This window comes from Vipera ursinii (genome assembly GCF_947247035.1).
Source record: "Vipera ursinii genome assembly, chromosome: 6".
Classification (NCBI taxonomy): domain Eukaryota; kingdom Metazoa; phylum Chordata; class Lepidosauria; order Squamata; family Viperidae; genus Vipera; species Vipera ursinii.
Window position 1 is genome coordinate 60,672,342 of NC_139515.1, and position 19,227 is coordinate 60,691,568.

General features: G+C 37.5%; 1 protein-coding gene across 1 annotated transcript in view; it reads right to left on the reverse strand.

Annotated features, from left to right (window-relative positions):
* Positions 1-2,246, reverse strand: part of GRAP2 (GRB2 related adaptor protein 2) — a 49,569-nt gene extending 47,323 nt beyond the window's left edge. Inside the window, exon 1 of the mRNA XM_083365786.1 lies at positions 2,160-2,246. Coding sequence (XP_083221912.1) covers positions 2,160-2,237 — 78 coding nt within the window. The 5' untranslated portion in view covers positions 2,238-2,246. The remainder of the gene's footprint in view (positions 1-2,159) is intronic.
* Between the last annotated feature and the right edge of the window lie 16,981 nt (positions 2,247-19,227).

The following is a 19,227-nucleotide window of genomic DNA, read 5'->3' on the forward strand; positions in this document are numbered from 1 at the left end:
GAAAACAAACAAACAAACAAATAAATAAAACATCTGCCTATTTCACATCCTTGGGAAGGACTTAATAGGTGGATAGAAATATCAAATCCACTCTAAACACCTGGTTGACTGTGCAGTGAATCATAATAACAAAGGACCACCTAGTTAGCTGCTGCAAGAAGATCACACAGACTGACCATAAGCAATGGTATGACAAAGTAGCAACAATGGTACAATGAAATAAAAATCTGCAAAAATTACAATTTGCCTGCAAGCAAGAACTGATGGACTACAAAATAAACTAAGTAATAGAAAATAAAAAACTAAATTACTCTGGGACTTTAGAATTCAAACAAATAGACACTTGCCACATAACATCCCAGACTTAACAATTGTTGATAAGAAAGACAAAATGTCTGGATAATGGACATGGCAGTACTTGGAGAGAGCAGAATAAAAAGCAAAGAACAGGAGTAAATCACAAAATACAAAGACCTGGAAATAGAAATAGAACAACTGTGACATAAGAAAGATAGCACCAATAGTAACAGGTGTCTTATCGACAAACATTAAGATAATAATCGAATTGAAGGTTAACCATAATAGTAACAATCCTTTAGTTTAAGTAGAGGACAGAGGAAAAAGTATATAGACCAATGCACATGCAAGCTTACATATGACAACGCATTCATATGTAATTGAGAATAAATGTTCATATTGTTGTATGAGGCACAAATTCTAAATTCATGAGGTGGGTCCACACACCGTTTCATTACTCATGGATTTTAACAGCAACTATGCTTAAGCAAGCCAATATGTGCTGAATTGTAGTGTTTAGCATTATCTATTCACACTCACTGAATGTTATGTCCTTTCCTCATTAGATATCATTTTAAGTGTCTTAGGTTAAATGTGTGAAGTCTGTTAAGTTAGCAAAATAATGATAACTTCTACTTCAGAGAAATCTGAAGAGAATGCTGCTCTTACTCATCTCTGAAACCATAAATTAATATTTCTGTAAATGTTAATAATTTTGTTGGAAGTCAGATTTCCAAAATGTAGTGCAAAATTGCATAAGAAGCTGCTGGCCTCAAAATTCCTTTACGCCTAATTGATTACAATTTTTTTTCTTCCAGTAGACAAATTCTGAAATCTAAGCAATACTAAAAACTCATATGAGTACTTGTTTAATTGGAATTACATTTCCAGAGAAATAAATATGTTGTGAGGTAAAGAGGACAGTCTTCAGGTAATATCGTTTTGAGAACAGGTTCATGTACAGATATAGGTTTCCTCCTGTCAGTGGGCCTCATCCTTCCTGCTTTGTTAATATCTATATTAAAACTGGGCTCTTTTTGCCTTTTGAAAGCAATTCTGCACTCTGTAAAATAGTATTTTTAATTTAATATTTTTCTAGGCAATGTTAGTTTTTTTTTAAAAAAAAACATCTAAACCCCTGAAAATTTGCCGTGAATGAACTTTTCGGTTTATTTTTAGTGTTTCATACAGCCCCATCACTGGAACCCAGTGGCTAGAGATAATCCTTTGGGAATCAGTTCTAGTTTATGATGTTTGTCACTGATTAACAGAACAAATATATCTTCATAGGAGACACTTCCATGCATAGTCTTTGCACTGTTCCAAAATCAGTTTTGCATCTATGTGATTTAGGCCATCTTTGTTTGGCAGCTGAGCCAATTTATTTCTGGTTCGCTTCAGAATCTCCTTTCCCACTGGAAAAGCTGAAGCTGTTTAGTATTTTGGGCATACAACTTGTCTGCTGGCAGAAACCTGCTGCTTGACTTTTCATTTCAAACCAGCTTCTTCCTCTTCCCTACAGAATTCAGCATCAAACTGTTATTGTCGCTGATTTTTTAAAGGTAGCCAAGGGATATTCACTTGATAGAATTACAGCTTTCCTTGTTGCCTGTGTTCACTGTTTTGGGGGAATTACTAGACAATTAATACTTAATTATTAACATGGGTGAGGGGCCGCTGAATGTCACTGTTTGTACTATCTTAGCGGTCATCTGGAGTGCACAATGATAGTGTTTCAGTACTTTGAGTTCACTGGCAGTGAAGATAATTATTAGTTAGCTTCAAACTGCTTTTGAGGGTTTGGGGAATAGAAAAGATGATGCTCTGGAAATGTCTGTGAAGAAGTGTTGATTGATACATACCTTCAGAACATCTCGTGCCTGAAAACTTAGCTCATCCTCTCCTGATGCTTTAAAGTCAAATTTTGCAATGGCTTCCATGGTATCTCCTGTTATAGTGAAGTAGAAGATACATAATGTTATTTACATTTTCTCTAGTTTGATCAATGATAATCTTTATTATTAATATATTGTTCAGGAATATTTAGTTGAATTTGTAAGGCAATTATATTGTCATTTATGGCAGAGTTCCACAACTTCTCCGGCTTTGCGGACTGGCTGTGGGGGAGAGGGGATGGTTCTGCCTGAGTGGTGGGCAAGCATGTGCACAGCTCCATTTGTGCGAGTGGGGAGAACATGTGCCTGCTGCTCATACAAATGGGGATGTGGTGTGCATTCACTCGCCATTTCCGTGGCCCAGTTCCAAACAGCTTAAGGCCTGGGGGTTGGGGCCCACTGATTTATGGTATCAGCCATAGAAACATTCCAGTTATGTGGTTTCACTGAAATGTTGGCTGTGCCGCAACCAGCATCAGTTAACATAGACACATTCCTAATTGTAATTAACATGATGTTAAAAAATCATAAAAGCAAAAACTAGGTGCAGTAACACTAAGAGTACTTTCCCAGATTCCCTGAAAAGTATTATGATCAATCTAATCATGTCTTGGCTGCAGATCATCCAAGGCAAAGCCTAGACAGCTCCATTCTGTCATCCATCCTAATACTATTCCTTCCATGCACAATGTCCAACTATTATCCATAATAGTGCTGAATGATGGTGAATCATCTTCATAGGAACATGTCATAGGAATTGTCATGCACTGCAGTACAGGTAGTCCTCGACTTACCACAGTTCATTTAGTGACCATTCAAAGTTACAACAACACTGAAAAAAGTGACTAATGACTGTTTTTCACACTTACAACCATAGCAGTATCCCCATGGTCATGTGATCAAAATTCAGATACTTGACAACTGACTGATATTTATGATGGTCAAAGCATCTTGGGATCATGTGTTCACATTTTGCGACCTCCTGACAAGCAAAGTCAAGATTCACTTAAGATTCACTTAACAAACCTGTTACTAACTTAATGACTGCAGCGATTCATTTAACATATTTAACAAATATGGCAAGAAAGGTCATAAAGTGGGGCAAAACTCACTTAACAAATGTCTCACTTAACAATAGAAATTTGGGGCTCAGTAGTGGTCATAAGTCGAGGACTATCTGTAATGCTGAACCTTCAAATCCATGTAAATACTGTATAGTGTTCAGCAATTTCCACGGCAAAGAATACTGTTAGAAAATTAGAAAAAAGGCAGGCTCTGACCAAATTATGAAAGAAATAGAATTTCTACCAAAATTGCTTTTGAGAAAGATCATGAAGTATAAAAGTTATCAATTGTCATAAATATGAAAACTGGAATTGATATTGATATCAGCTTCATCAATTTTGTTTATGATGAACTCCTACATTTTGCACTATATTGTCATTATCAAATGTGTTTTATGCACAGGTATCTACTAAGAAAGAGGCAGCAATATTAATATATATCGTATGTGCTTTATTACCAATAGCCCCTTTAACTTGTAATAGTGGATCAAACATTCAGACAATCAACATATATGATAAGGTAGTAGTACTGGCTGAGTGAATCTTGTTCTATTACTGAAATAGGTATAAGCCATTCTTACCATTTCCTGCTAGCATGATTGTGATAAGATCTGAAAGGATAATCAGAGCCAGCTTCAAGTACATTTATCTGCTGCACCACCCAACTGAGGCTCCCAAATAGCAACACAGGAAGTGGCTCAGTTTAAAGAATGAAATGCAAAGCTGTAGTGTGAGCAGATAAGAAATACACAACCAGTTGACAAAAATCTACAGAATAAGCCTTTAGTTGTTAATACACTCCATTCTTTGTCAAAATATCTTCTTACTAACTGATTGCTTTATATAATATAATCAGGCTACTTTTACAGCTTGTTCTTATTCTTTTTAAAAATATTAATAATAATCATGCTATCCAAATAATTAACCGTATTGTTTCTTCCAGTAATCCTGCAAGGAAAATTTACAGTATAGTTTTTCGGTGTGCTCCAACTGGGAAATATACTACTTGACATTTGGGAGGAATGTAGCAATTTAGATGCTTAACACACTGATTTGGTAAAACATTGGTGGATTTCATCAACTTGTCCAATTTATATCTGATGATATACCTGATCAATGTATGGATGTTAGTCCCATGAGGTAGACCAAACCAGGAAACTGATTTCACAAGAGGATTAAGGCTATCTTTTATTGTGATAGGCTATAATAACAGTCTGATTGTGCTTTACCTCCACTCTCACAGTGCAGTGTCCCGGTTTATGTGATCATCTTTTATGACCTTCTGACAACCAAAGTCAATGGGGAAGCCAGATTCACTTAACAACCATATGACTAACTTAACAATTGCAGTGATTCACTTAACAACTGTGGCAAGAAAGATCATAAAATGGGGCAAAATTCACTTAACGGTCTTGCTTAGCAATAGAAATTTTGGTTCAGTTGTGGTCATAAGACAAGGACTACGTGGACTATGCCAGTGGTGGGATGCCAGTGGTGGGTTATGTATGCAGGCACACTTCACAGCACTTTTCATCTTTTTTTGATTTAGCATAATTTCTTTGTTATGAGTGACCCACACTTATTAAGTTTAATTACCTATAGTAGTTTAGCTACCGTATTTTCCGGCGTATAAGATGACTTTTGAACCCATGAAAATCTTCTCAAAAGTTGGGGGGTCGTCTTATACACCGGGTCGTCTTATGCGCCGGAAAAAAAACAACAGTCGAGCGTCCCTGTTCTTGCAAAGCAACTTCAAGCCTCCTTAGTCCAGTCTCCCCTCCATCGTGACTCTCCCTTCCCACCCCCAAGAGCCTCTAAGCCCCTTCCCCTCCCCCTTGCAAACGCCAAACCCCGGGAGCAGCAGGAAGCCCCTCACCCTCACCCAAGCGGCATCTGAGCATAAGCAGAGTGCGCCCTGCTACCCGCTATCTCTCCCGGCAGACGCCCGCATCCGGCCTCGCAACCAGCCACAGAAGCCCGTGCCTGGCTTTCCTTCCCCCCACCCGCACCCGGCTACCTGTTCCTGGGCCCCGGCCCTAGCCGCGGGCCAGCTCGCCAGCGACCAGGCCGACGGACTCCCGGCCGCCAGACGCTGCACTTTGGGAGACGCTCCCCGGCGGATTGGGGAGGGAGCGCCCGCCCGCCGCCAGGCCGTTCCAAGTTTGGGGAACTTCCGGCGGGCTGGGGAAGAGCATGCCTGCCAGCCCATTCCAGGAACTTCCGGGGACTTCTGGCGGGCCTGGCGCCCCTCTCGCCCGCAGACCACGCAGCAGCCCTCGCCAGCCGGCCTCGGCATGGCCGCCCCAAGCCCGCCTCTCCAGCACGTCTTCCGAGCCCACCTGGCTGACCGCCTCCTGGGCGGGGCTTGGCTCCAGACACGTGGCTGCTCCGTCTGCAAATGTGCTCTCAAATGGGTGGGTGGAAGGAAAAGCCCCTTTGGGCTTCAAAAGGGAGGCTTTGCACCATTTTTATCATTTTTATTGGGGTTTTTACTATGTATCAATTGTATTTTAATCGGGCATGCATTTAATTATCTTTTAGTTTTTGTAAATCTCTGTGTTTTATTCTTGCCCTGTACACCGCCCTGAGTCCTCCGGGAGAAGGGTGGTATAGAAATATTAATAAATTAAATTAAATTAAATCTGCATCAGACGGGGCTGAATCGGGCTTGTGTCGGACACTTGGCAACTGGCATGTAAGTATTTTCCGGCGTATAAGACGAAAAACCTTGAAAATCTTCTTAAAAGTTGGGGGTCGTCTTATACGCCGGGTCGTCTTATATGCCGGAAAATACGGTATATCCTCCATGGGATATTACAATATGCTTTATGTTGATCCACCTTGTTTTTCAAATGTTTGGAGGCTTTACTAAATCTCCTATCAGATTATATAATGAATCAGACGAGAAAGAAGAGGCTATTCAGGCAGTATTGCTGTTTTAAGGGCAGCTCATGATAGATTGATATATACAAAACTGGGACTGGAAGATGAGTGAAGAGTAAAGGATGAAAGTCTGGGGTGGCAAAAGCTACAAAATAATTTTGTGTTCATATAAATGTTAAACCATAGGGCAGGGGTGTCAAACTGCTGGCCAAGAGGCTGGATGGACCCACCCATTGCTGGCAATGGCAAAAAAGTCACGATATGTCATGACATGTCATGTGACGTTGCGAGTTTGACATCCATGCCATAGGGGGATAGTATAGATGTGTGCTTAATCCATTCATGAATGGGGATAGGCTCTGTCTGATCACCAAAACTAATGCCTTTAACCTGTGTAGGTTAACTAAATAGTTTAATGTGTAGTAAACTGTAAGTAAACTGATATTGCAGTGTAACTGAATAATCAAATTAAGATGATGATTAATTGATTAGTTAGCTAGTTTCCCCCAAAGAATGGAATCACAAGCTGCTTTTAAGTTAATAAAGGCAGCAAAATTTCCTATATTTGGAAATTTATAGTATTTTTCTGCCAAATGATATAATATTAAGCACTGATTTACAATATTATTGAATGTCCATCTCCAAATCCTTCCAGTTCTGGCACCATAATGTTATCAGAAAACAGCCAGTCCTATAATTTGTGGCAGGGAAATCTATCATAAAGTTTACTAATTATAGAGAAAACACTAATTGGATGACAGTTGGCGGGAAAAAAGGTCTGTCTCTTTTTTTATATATTGGGAGAGTGATGGAAATAAGCCAGGTTTGGGGAACTACCATGAAGAAATTTATAGCAGTAGAAAATGAGTTTAACACTGAAACCTATCATGATGGATTTAATTTTAAGAAATCTGGAGGAATTAAATCTGAACCAAGAGCTTGATTACTTTTTACATTTCCACATGGATTACTGATGATCACACTGTAGAATAGAGTTCTCTACATCCAAAACGTTGAGATACAATCCTGTATAGATAAAAATATACTTTGAAATTGTTTGTACCCAGATCTCAAGGTGGATTGAATTAATATCATTTTCTGGTTTTGTGTTAACATTAGGTTTTGATTTTAGAAGCCAGAATGATTTTTGTTTGTGACATCCTGCTGAATCTCTCTTTAGTATTCCTGGGCATTTTTGTTCTTTTTTTTCTTTACTTCAATAGCTTCTTATATTTCCTTTTATATTTATAAGATATGTTATAGGAATAGGAATTATTAGCTATACATACCCTCTTATATGCCTGCATTCCTGGTTTTTAACCAAAGCATATTCTTTATCAAACCATGGTTTAGATTTCCAAAGTGGTTGATGCATAGAGTATGGTGTTGTAGGCGGAATATAATTTTGGGTGATGCTAGTAAGACTTTGAAAGATAGAAACTGTTTCTTTTTTAGCTAACTGAAGTCAATAGAGACTTTCCCAAGAGGACAGTTTATTTATTTATTTATTTATTTATTTATTTAATTTGTATACCGCCCTTCTCCCGAAGGACTCAGGGCGGTGAACAGGGCAATACATATTAAAAAACAAGATACAAAAATTAAAAGCGATTAAACAACAATGCCCATGAATAAATTAGTACACATTAAAAAAGTTAAAACAGATTTATAAAACCCAACCCCATCCCATCAGGCCAGGCCAGCCTGTTCAAAAAGGTAGGTTTTGAGATCGCGCCGGAAGGAGTGGAGGTCAGGCGCCATCCGGAGCTCAACCGGAAGATGGTTCCATAAATCCGGCGCGCCCACAGAGAACGCCCTCCCCCTGGGGGCCACCAGTCGACATTCTTGGGGGACATTAAAGAATTGGGATCATCAGAGGCTAAATTGCTTGTTCATTTTGACCTGATATAAGAGCAGATAAGTGTCTATGGAAATTCTCAGTCATCCAAATCATCCAGCCTTTGGGACAAGAGCAGATAAGGGCTTAGGAGGATTCTGTTGTCTATTCTGCTTGATACCAGCCTAATATTGACCCAGTATTAGAAGGTGATCACCCCAAATACCACTCTGAAATCCTGATATTAACGTATAATTCAGGTTAGATAGTCATCGAGAGCCCCAGAAGGGGAACTGTTCTTCAGTCACCAGGCATATAGCCATTTAATGTCTACATAAAATTTATTGCCTGCAAATACAGTCTCCACCCTCCTCATATTAATGCCAGTATCTTTTGGCTGCTGTGAAGAATATGGGGCATCCAACAGTTGTTATAAAGCCTTATCATTTGTTCCAGTTCTGATATTAAAATCACCAACCAATAGCCAAGTAAAATCAGGATGTTGCACAATTAGCTCACTAAGCCAAGTTTCAAAATAGCCCCAAGAATCATTAATTTGGGCTATTAGTTTTGAGGTAGAATATACTGTAAGCATTTAGCAGAAGAAATTTAATGGAATTAATTAGCTTAGAGATTGCTATTACTAGTTGGTCACATCTGAAGACAGACACTATTTGGGTGTGCAAGGAATCAGATAATAAGATACAGAAACACCCTAAAGATTAGCTTCCTTTCAGATATGGATGGGTCAATAATGAATGAGATGAGACACCTCTAAGTTGTAAGGATTGAATATCCCATATCTCTTATAGAAATATTATTGAAAACTGATTTATTAATTCTACATAACTTGAGGCGGTTGATAGCATGTCAAAAAGGCAGCAAAGATGGTGCTTTTTCTGTTTTGTGTTTGGGGCTTAGGTGCTACCATGTCTTTGGGCTGCTGTAACTTTTAAGGGTTTTTACATTTTGTTTGTTAAAAACAAATATTGTTAGATTAATAATTGAAACATTTGATTATTTTTTTAATGTGCAGAACTGCTGATAAATTGTCATATTTGCCATAGTATAGATGAATTCATCTGAACTTACAGTAATGAACTCAAAACACTGTTTTGTAGAGCTGAGTAGCTCACAGTCTTTTTCTGTTCATATTCCACTTTTGCAATATGAGTATCTGCATACGTAGGCTGGATAATTTTTAAATGTTTAAAAGTGTGTTATTTTTTAAAAGTGAGAATTGAGTGATAAATATTACAAAGGTCTTTGCGCCAATATTTTGTTTTTCAGCAGATAAAATGTCCCTCCTAATATAAACCAAGTGAAAGAAAACCAAAATTCAGAGACTATTTCTTCTTTAAAGAAACCTGGCCACCAAAGAACAATGTTGCTGGGCACCATTGAAGTGGACACAAGCCAGAGCATAGAAAAACTCAAATCAAAGATATGGAGACAGCTGGCCCATAGACCCCACACCCCAAATAGTAACTTACTCCATTTAAAAACATATTCTGTATTTTCACTCTGAACTATAAAGACATCCGTATTTCACCATTGTGTAAAGTAATACTACTATCTCAATATAAACAAAAGACCAAAATTTAACATAACAAAGAGAAATAGTTTCATCTTTAAAAGTCAAGTCCCCCAAACTCCCTTTGAATCAGTTAAATACAAAGTCAGGTTAAATACTACAAAGTTAGGTTTACATATAGCAACAATAGACTTTACACCATATTAAATGCAAACAAATCTAGTATACTACTTTTTCCAATTAAGATATTAATCAATCCAAAAAGAGCAACCTAGAATAACAACATATCCTATTTATCCCTGATCAAATAAATTGACTTTGTAGCCATTTTTCCTTCTATATAGAACAATCTTTCTCTGTAATCCATTCCGATGGTTATTGATTCTTGTTACAGTTTCTTTAGCACTTTAAGCAGTCCATTTTGTGAATCCAACCAAAAGAAATTATTTCAATTGTCCTCTGGGATTTTAATTTTTATTTCCTTCTTAAATTTTAAAACCTTCACTTTTCTCTTTATATCTGGTGACAAATTCTTATTCAGAGTTTTGTTCATATTTTTTCAAGTAAATTTTTGCTGCATATCTTGTAACATCTTTGGGATCAGACACTTTTCAAAAACACACAACATAGCTGACATTATTGAATCAAATTTGTGACACAGAATTTGGTACTATTCCTGAAAGATATTTCTGAATGCCATTTTAAGTTATTTGTCTTATTGTGTCTACAATCTCAAAAACATTTTTTTCTTTCCCATCAATTTACATTTATTCTTTAAAAATAGTTTCAAAGTCTTAATATTCATGGTCCAAAACTCCAAAGTTTTCTGATCCCTTAAAACCATGTCTTACTTTTTGTTGTTTATTTTAAATTCTTAAGAGTTATAAAAATAAATCTTCATATTCTTATAATGAGTATTGAAGACACTCACCCGTTACTTCCAGCCTTGTCACTTTGCAGGTGCCTAGCTTCTTTGAAGCAGTTTATAGACAATTTCCTGAAGTACTTAGCAGTGAAGTTAGTATCTTTTAAAAGGCCCCCTCTGCGGTTGGAACAAACATGACAAATTCCCCCATCACCTGATGCCCCTTGCCCCACCAGAAATCACTTTTTTGTGTTCTCTTCATGAGGAAAAGGAACAATAAGGAAGAACAGCTTGGGCCATCTTGTGTGTCTCTCTTTTCTCTAGAGCGGAACGTAGGAGACAATCTACTCACCGTCTGTGTTGTTAATACTGCAAACGTTGATTCCGCTTTTCCATGGAGCTGTCTTCAGCCTGCCATCTTCTCATGGAAGCCAATTGGCTTATGATGTCTGAGTGATTATGTGAGCTGTGATTTGAGGAACTTAACATAATTGGGGGACTAAGCATTCCCAAAAGAGAGTAGAGTCTCCATTCAGTATGTACAGCATTCACAGACTGCTCATCCTCTATCTATACTCTGGATCATAAACATGTTTATGTTATTATTCTTCCTTACAGAAGGTTTCAAGCTCAATCCTTGGCATTGCCAAATTACCTAGGATACCTAATCTGAAATGGAGAAAATCACCATCTCTCAATGACAACAATACTGAGGTAGATGGTTGATTAAAGGAAGGCAGCTTTTTATGCCCAAATATCTCTGTAGCAATAACATTTTAAAAATGTTAAATGCTCAAAGTTGAAAAACATGAAACTTGAAATTATATTTGTTAAAAGGAATAGCTTTGGATAAACATTAAATGAGTTTTGATTGCAAAAGGTTAGTTTCAATATTTACAACTTCAGTGAGAGTCTGAAACAAACCATCTTCAAACAATCTAATGGAATCATCAGGTGATGGATTAACTTTTTTTTTCACTGCCAAAGATTGAATGTATAAGTAATAGAAACATCCTGTGTTAAATTTTAAAACCTCATTCAGTTTTCTCTTTATATCTTTGATTTGATTGACACGTTGACGGGCACATTGTTATTACATTTTTCCTTGATGAACATTGCTGAATATTTTTGGTCAGGAATTTCAGTTTTGAGATAAACCCTCATATTTTCATCGTATGAAGTATAAGCAATTTGTAAGTATTTTCTTATATTTCCCAGTCACTGAGCTTACCATGAAAGCTTTTCTGATAATGGTTCATTCTTCTCTGAATGTGTGGCAGCGTTCCCTGATGTTTTTAGAAACTGATTGCCCCCTTACATTTATCTTACATTTTTCAAAAGCTTAAAAAAAATCTTTCTGGATATTAAGGCCTCTTTCAAACTGTGAATGAAATTATGCCTTTTGTTGGCTGATATAATTCTATCAGCTTTGAAGGGCTGCAAAAATATAACTGATTGATTGTATGCTATGTTTAGCTTTGTAGGAAAAAACTGCTATTATTTCTCACAACTATCATAATTTACAAGAGTAAATTACCTGAAGGACATATAAAAACAGCAAAAATAAAGATTTTAATATTAGATTATATGCAGATATTTTTGTGATGTGTAGGTATACTAATGCATACTTTTAAGAAATTCCTTTTCATACATCTATAGCTATATTATACAACACTACCCCTATCATTTCTCCTCCTAAGTGTCTTTCCAGACAATAATTTTCTTAAGGCATCAATATGGACCCTCTCCCAGGAACTTGTCCTTTCATAAATATTCAAACAAGAAAACATCTAATAATTATTATTCTTTGGCACTTTCCAAATCACATTGTTTTCATAGTAGTCTCTTTCCCTCTGGATTTCTACATGCCAGGTCTTTGCCCATGTTAGTCTTCCACCTATGTAGAAAAACGTAGCCATTTTTTTGATCAATCAGCTTTGTTCCAAGTACGGGTAATGATTTTTCTTCATTGTCCAGCAAGAGGAACAGCAAGGATCATCTATTGTCAAAAAAATACTTGTTTCCAAATTTTCCATTCCTACTCTAGCCCTTACCACACTTTGTTTGCCCTGCCCATAAGAGAATCTGACAGATGTTTTTACAATTAACCTGCTGCTTAAGTTAACAGAGAAAAGATCTCTTTCAAATTAAGCTTGTCTCATGTGATTTCCAAGTTCTTGATAACAATATGCATTGTCATTGTCTTCTTCATAGATGTTTCCCCCCGCCATATTTTTAATTTAACCTGCTGCTCTTGAGATTTTCTGATAAAGTCTCTTGAGTTACAGTACTGTATATATATAAATGTATCTCCAGGTTGAGGAGAAAATTCATAACAAGTCTGTTTTCTTTCTGTGGAAGAAAGGACTTAGTAAAGACTATAATCAGAAAAGCAAACATTGTATTCCAGATTGGTTAAGACAAGGGTCCCCAACCTCCAGTCCGTGGACTGGCACCAGTCCGCAGCATGCAGCAAGTGCTCCATGCAAACAAGTGAAGCCCCATCTGTGGGATGCAGGCAGCACAGAAAGCCACGGCCCTCTGGTCCATAGAAAAACCTTTCTCCATGGAATTGGTCCCTGGTGCCCAAAAGGCTAGGTGCTGCTGGGTTAAGATATTCCAGAAGCATCCCAGGATTCCTCCCTGTGGCCTTCCTCTCAAAGAAAAAGTCTGAAATTCAGAAGCTAAAGAGAGGCATACAGTACTGCTTTTGGTTTTGATTCCAAATTTAGGAAAATGCAGATTTAGACAACTACATTTTAAGTTTGCAAATAGTCTAAGACTATTTGATAGAAACCTAGAAACAGAATCTGAGCTTGGAATGATAGCTGATTCTGGGAGAAAAGCCCAGAAAAAGTTGGAAAAGGTGATGAGTGTAAGTGTTGATGAGGGAAGAGAGAGATGCAGAATGGATGGTCTTGCCTTTGCTTCTGAGGAAAATTGTTCATGACAGCCATAAATGAGCTGCAGACAAGTCTCATAGTTTCTTTCCCTCTTAATGAAAGAATTAGAATGGCTACAAACGCAAAATGGATGTCAAATTGATCCCATTTTTATATTGCCTTTTATTGTACTTACAGCAAATTTTAAATTCTGAATAAATACAGTAATTTCATGGCCTCCTGTTTTCTAATCTAAAGAAATATAGACACCTACTAAAATAATGTATGACATACAAGAAACAGATATGATAGATTTAAAACATCTAAGACTATATTCTAACAGGAATGGTAAAGCTAATACATTTGAAAGCTAATAAAAATATAGTATATAATAAAAATACAGTATATATTTGTAAGGCAACAAAAATATAAACTGTACATAATCACTCTTTTCAAAATAAAACAAGTTTTTTCCAAGTTAATCACAAATCCATATTGTGGCAAATTAGGTAAGTTTTTGCTGTATCAATTTTTCTTTCTATAAGGCAATTTTGCCCTGGAATTGGGGGCAAAAAACAGGGGAAACACCAGTCTGCATTTTGATGAAAGTTCTGCTGCTATCCTATTTTGTTAATCCCTGAACTACTATTGTAATAATACATACACTTTAATAAGACTAAAAAGTGCCAGCCTCTGAATGAATGTACAGTTTTACATTTAATAATAACTTGTCAATAGATGGGATGCAAACCTTTTACTTTTTATAATATAATAGATTTTCAAACACTCTCATTTTTATGAGTATTTCATAATACAGACTGTCATCAAAATTATAACAGAGTCATTGGCAGTACAAATTATGCAGTGATACATTGATATTCTGATTCAAACAAGTGAGGCACAGCACAATTCCTTTATATTTGGTTAGTCAACGTCTCACATTCTTACATCTAGCAGCTCTGCTGGGATTGCAACTCCAGAATTCCCTTTGGCTCTCCTAGTAGGGAATTCTATGAGAAGACTGTTATAAGCTAATTTGAAAATAATAGCATTACTACCTAGAGATTTTTTTTGACAAATGTTAATCCATAGCTATCAAACTGGGTTGAGAATATCTTTATACCACCAGTTCTTTGAGAGCAGTTTCCAGGATCTTGATTTCTTGGTAAACTGTGAACATCTGGAGAGAAGCACTTTGCATGTGTTGCTTTCCACACCTTCAGTTTTCTGTCACGAAGTATTAAATAATCATAAAAATGTAGGTGGATTTGAAGAGTAACAAGACTGGAACTTTTGTTCAGCTCCAATTTAGTTAGCATTTGAGGTTAATTGGGGTTTGGCTCTGGGCTTTTTTTTCACACCTAAACTGGTTCAACCTTTTCCTAATTAGTTTGGCTCAAGAAAGCAGTCCTGTCAAAAACTGAAGAGACAGTGCACAAGAAGGTGCAATCTTGGAATGGAGGAGAGTTTCAGTTGTCATGTTTTGTAGTGAACATCAATTAATCAACCAATGGATGAGACTATAACTTCACAAGAAGGAGAGAGTTATGAATGGGAGCTGTCCGGTTTTCTTAATCTTCCATCTATTTCTGTCTCAGATGTGTTACTCATAGAGCAATTCATCCTTTTCCTTGTGTCTGACAAAAGACAGGTAGTTTAAGATACATGTAATGGCAAGTCATTAATAGGGTGTTATTTTTTTCAGAGAAACATCAACATAGGGCAGGTGTACCTTTCTTTACAGAATCTTACCAATATATCTTTGTCAAGATCTGCTGAGCTCCTGTGATTAGATTATTTCCTTAAATCTATATATCACTTAGATTCATAAAATGAATTCACTTGTTCCAGTCATTGTACTGCAGAAATATAAAAACATTTAGCTATAACATTAGATATAATGCTACAGCATTATAACTCTCAGATTTAAGTCCTCTTTAATTTTTAATAAATATTTAATTAATATTATTATTAATTTTTAATAATAATAAACTCAGTTCCATAGATTTTAGGGAGGAGAAGGGGAAATTTTTTGTGTATCTTGTAAACCACATACAAACACTTACTTCTGTCCCTGAATAATGGCTATTATGAATAGGAAAATGTCAGAAAATCCTGGTTATCTATGGCAACAGTGAATAATAATAATAATAATAATAATAATAATAATAATAATAATAATAATAATAATAATAATAATAATAATAATAATAATAAGTTGGAAGGGACCTTTTAGTGTTGGCTAAAAACTGTGAAAAAGATGAATGACCAGGAATTAACATATGTATTGCTTCATGTCTGGTGTTTAAGACAAAAACAAATGCTTTTAATGTTTATTGTTTTGTAATTTTATTTCCCCTTCATGGATTACTGCCTTGTCGTGGTGAAGGGGCTTGCGTAATTCAATGAAGCTATGAGCTATGCCGTGCAGGGCCACCCAAGACGGAAAGGTCATAGCAGAGAGTTCTGACAAAACGTGATCCACTGGAGAAGGAAATGGCAACCCACTCCAGTATCTTTGCCATGAAAACCCTATGGACAGTACCAAAAGGCAAAACGATATGACGCTGGAAGATGAGCCCCTCAGGTCGGAAGGCGTCCAATATGCTACTGGGGAAGAGCAGAGGGCTAGTACTAGTAGCGCCAGAAAGAATGAAGCGACTGGGCCAAAGCCGAAAGGACGCTCAGCTGTGGATATGTCTGGTGGTGAAAGGAAAGTCCGATGCTGTAAAGATTCTTTCTCCATAGGAACCTGGAATGTAAGATCCATGAATCAAGGAAAGCTGGACGTGGTCAAACAAGAGATGACAAGACTAAACATCGACATCTTAGGTATCAGCGAACTAAAATGGACAGGAATGGGTGAATTTAATTCAGATGACCATCAGGTATACTACTGCAGGCAAGAATCCCTCAGAAGAAATGGAGTAGCCTTCATAGTCAATAAAAAAGTAGGAAAAGCAATACTGGGATACAACCCTCAAAATGACAGAATGATCTCAGTTCGAATCCAAGGCAAACCATTCAATATCATAGTAGTCCAAGTCTATGCCCCAACCACCAGTGCTGAAGAGGATGAAATTGACCGGTTCTATGAAGCCCTACAGCACCTTATAGAACTAACACCCAAAAATGATATCCTTATCATCATGGGAGATTGGAATGCTAAAGTAGGAAGCCAAAAGATAACTGGAATAACAGGCAAGTTTGGCCTTGGAGTACAAAATGAAGCAGGGCACAGGCTGATAGAATTTTGTCAAGAGAATACGATGGTCATAGCAAACACTCTTTTCCAACAACCCAAGAGAAGGCTTTACACATGGACATCACCAGACGGTCAGCACAGAAATCAGATTGACTATGTGCTCTGCAGCCAAAGATGGAGAAGCTCTATACAGTCAGTAAAAACAAGACCAGGAGCTGACTGTGGCTCAGACCATGAGCTTCTTGTTGCAAAGTTTAGGCTTAAATTAAAGAAAGTAGGGAAAAGCGCTAGGCCAGTCAGGTATGAATTAAATCATATCCCTGTTGAATATACAGTAGAGGTGACAAATAGATTTAAGGAATTAGATCTGATAGACAGAGTGCGTGAAGAACTATGGACAGAGGTTCGCAACATTGTACAACAGGTAGCAACCAAAACCATCCCAAAGAAAAAGAAATGCAAGAAAGCAAAATGGCTGTCTGAGGAAGCTTTGCAAATAGCTGAGGAAAGGAGGAAAGCAAAAGGCAAGGGAGAAAAAGAAAGATACACCCAATTGAATGCAGAATTCCAGGGAATAGCTAGAAGAGATAAGAATGCCTTCTTAAATGAACAGTGCAAAGAAATAGAAGAAAACAATAGAATAGGGAGGACCAGAGATCTTTTCAAGAAAATTGGAGAGATGAAGGGAACGTTTCATGCAAAAATGGGCATGATAATGGACCAAAATTACAGGGACCTAACAGAGGCAGAAGAGATTAAAAAGAGGTGGCAAAATTACACAGAAGAACTATACAAGAATGAGCTTAATGTCCCTGATAATCACAATGAGGTGGTCACTGACCTCGAGCCAGACATCCTAGAATGTGAAGTGAAGTGGGCCTTAGAAAAGCTGAGCAACAACAAAGCTAGTGGACGTGACAGTATTCCAGGTGAGCTATTCAAAATCTTAAAAGACGATGCAGTAAAAGTGCTACACTCAATTTGCCAGCAAATTTGGAAAACTCAACAGTGGCCACAGGATTGGAAAAGATCAGTTTACATTCCAATTCCAAAGAAAGGCAGTGCCAAAGAATGTTCAAACTATCGCACCATTGCACTCATTTCTCATGCTAGTAAAGTTATGCTTAAAATTCTACAAGCTAGACTCCAGCAGTATGTGGATCGAGAACTACCAGAAGTACAGGCAGGATTTCGAAGAGGCAGAGGAACTAGAGATCAAATTGCTAACATACGCTGGATCATGGAGAAAGCTAGAGAGTTCCAGAAAAACATCTACTTCTGCTTCATTGACTATGCTAAAGCCTTTGATTGTGTGGATCATAACAAACTGTGGCAAGTCCTTAAAGAGATGGGCATACCAGACCATCTTATTTGTCTCTTGAGAAACCTATATGCGGGCCAAGAAGCAACAGTGAGAACTGGACACGGAACCACTGACTGGTTCAAAATTGGGAAAGGAGTCCGGCAAGGCTGTATACTGTCGCCTTGCCTATTTAACTTATATGCAGAGCACATCATGAGAAAGGCAGGGCTAGATGAATCAAAAGTTGGAATTAAGATTGCCGGAAGAAACATCAACAACCCAAGATATTCAGATGATACCACTCTAATGGCAGAAAGTGAAGAGGAACTAAAGAGCCTCTTGCTGCGAGTGAAGAAGGAGAGTGCAAAAGTTGGGTTGAAACTAAACATTAAGAAAACCAAGATAATGGCATCTGGCCCTCTCAATTCCTGGCAAATAGATGGGGAAGAAATGGAGGTAGTGACAGATTTTATTTTCCTGGGCTCCAAGATCACTGCAGATGGGGACTGTAGCCAAGAAATTAAAAGATAATAATAATAATAATAATAATAATAATAATAATAATAATAATAATAATAATAATAATAATAATAATAATAATAAAAGTTGGAAGGTACCTTGGAGGTCATCTACTCCAACCCCCTGCTCAGGCAGGAAACCTTATACCATTTCAGACAAATGGCTGTCCAGTCTCTTCTTAAAAACTTCCAGTGTTGGAGCATTCACAGCTTCTAGAGGCAGGTTGTTCCACTGATTAATTGTTCTAACTATCAGGAAATTTCTCCTTAGTTCTAGGTTGCTTCTCTCCTTGACTAGTTTCCATCCATTGCTTCTTGTCCTGCCTTCAGGTGCTTTGGAGAATAGCTTGATTTCCTCTTCTTTGTGGCAGCCCCTGAGATATTGGAACACTGCTATCATGTCACCCCTCACCCTTCTCTTCATTAAACTAGACATACCCAATTCCAGCAACCGCTCCTTATATGTTTTAGCCTCCAGTTCCCTAATCATCTTTGTTGCTCTTCTCTGTACTCTTTCCAGAGTCTCAACATCTTTTTTACATTGTGGTGACCAAAACTGGATGCAGTATTCCAAGTGTGGCCTTACCAAGGCATTGTAAAGTGTATTAACACTTTACAAAAAATAAGTTAAATAGTTCTGCTTTCTCCCTGTTGCTTTTCACCTTCTTGCCACTTTCTCCCACTAATGGACCAATCATTTCCTTAACATTTTTCTTGTTTATTACATGTTGAAAGAAACTTTTTTTGTTATATTTTACTTGTGTCGCAAGCCTTAGTTCATTTTTGAAGTTCATTTTTGAAGATCATATAGGAGCCGTGACCAGGGGGGCTTTTGCCCAGGTTCGCCTGGTGCGCCAGTTGTGGCCCTATCTGGACCGAGATGCCTTGCGCACAGTCACTCATGTGCTCGTGACCTCCCGGTTAGACTACTGTAACGCTCTGTA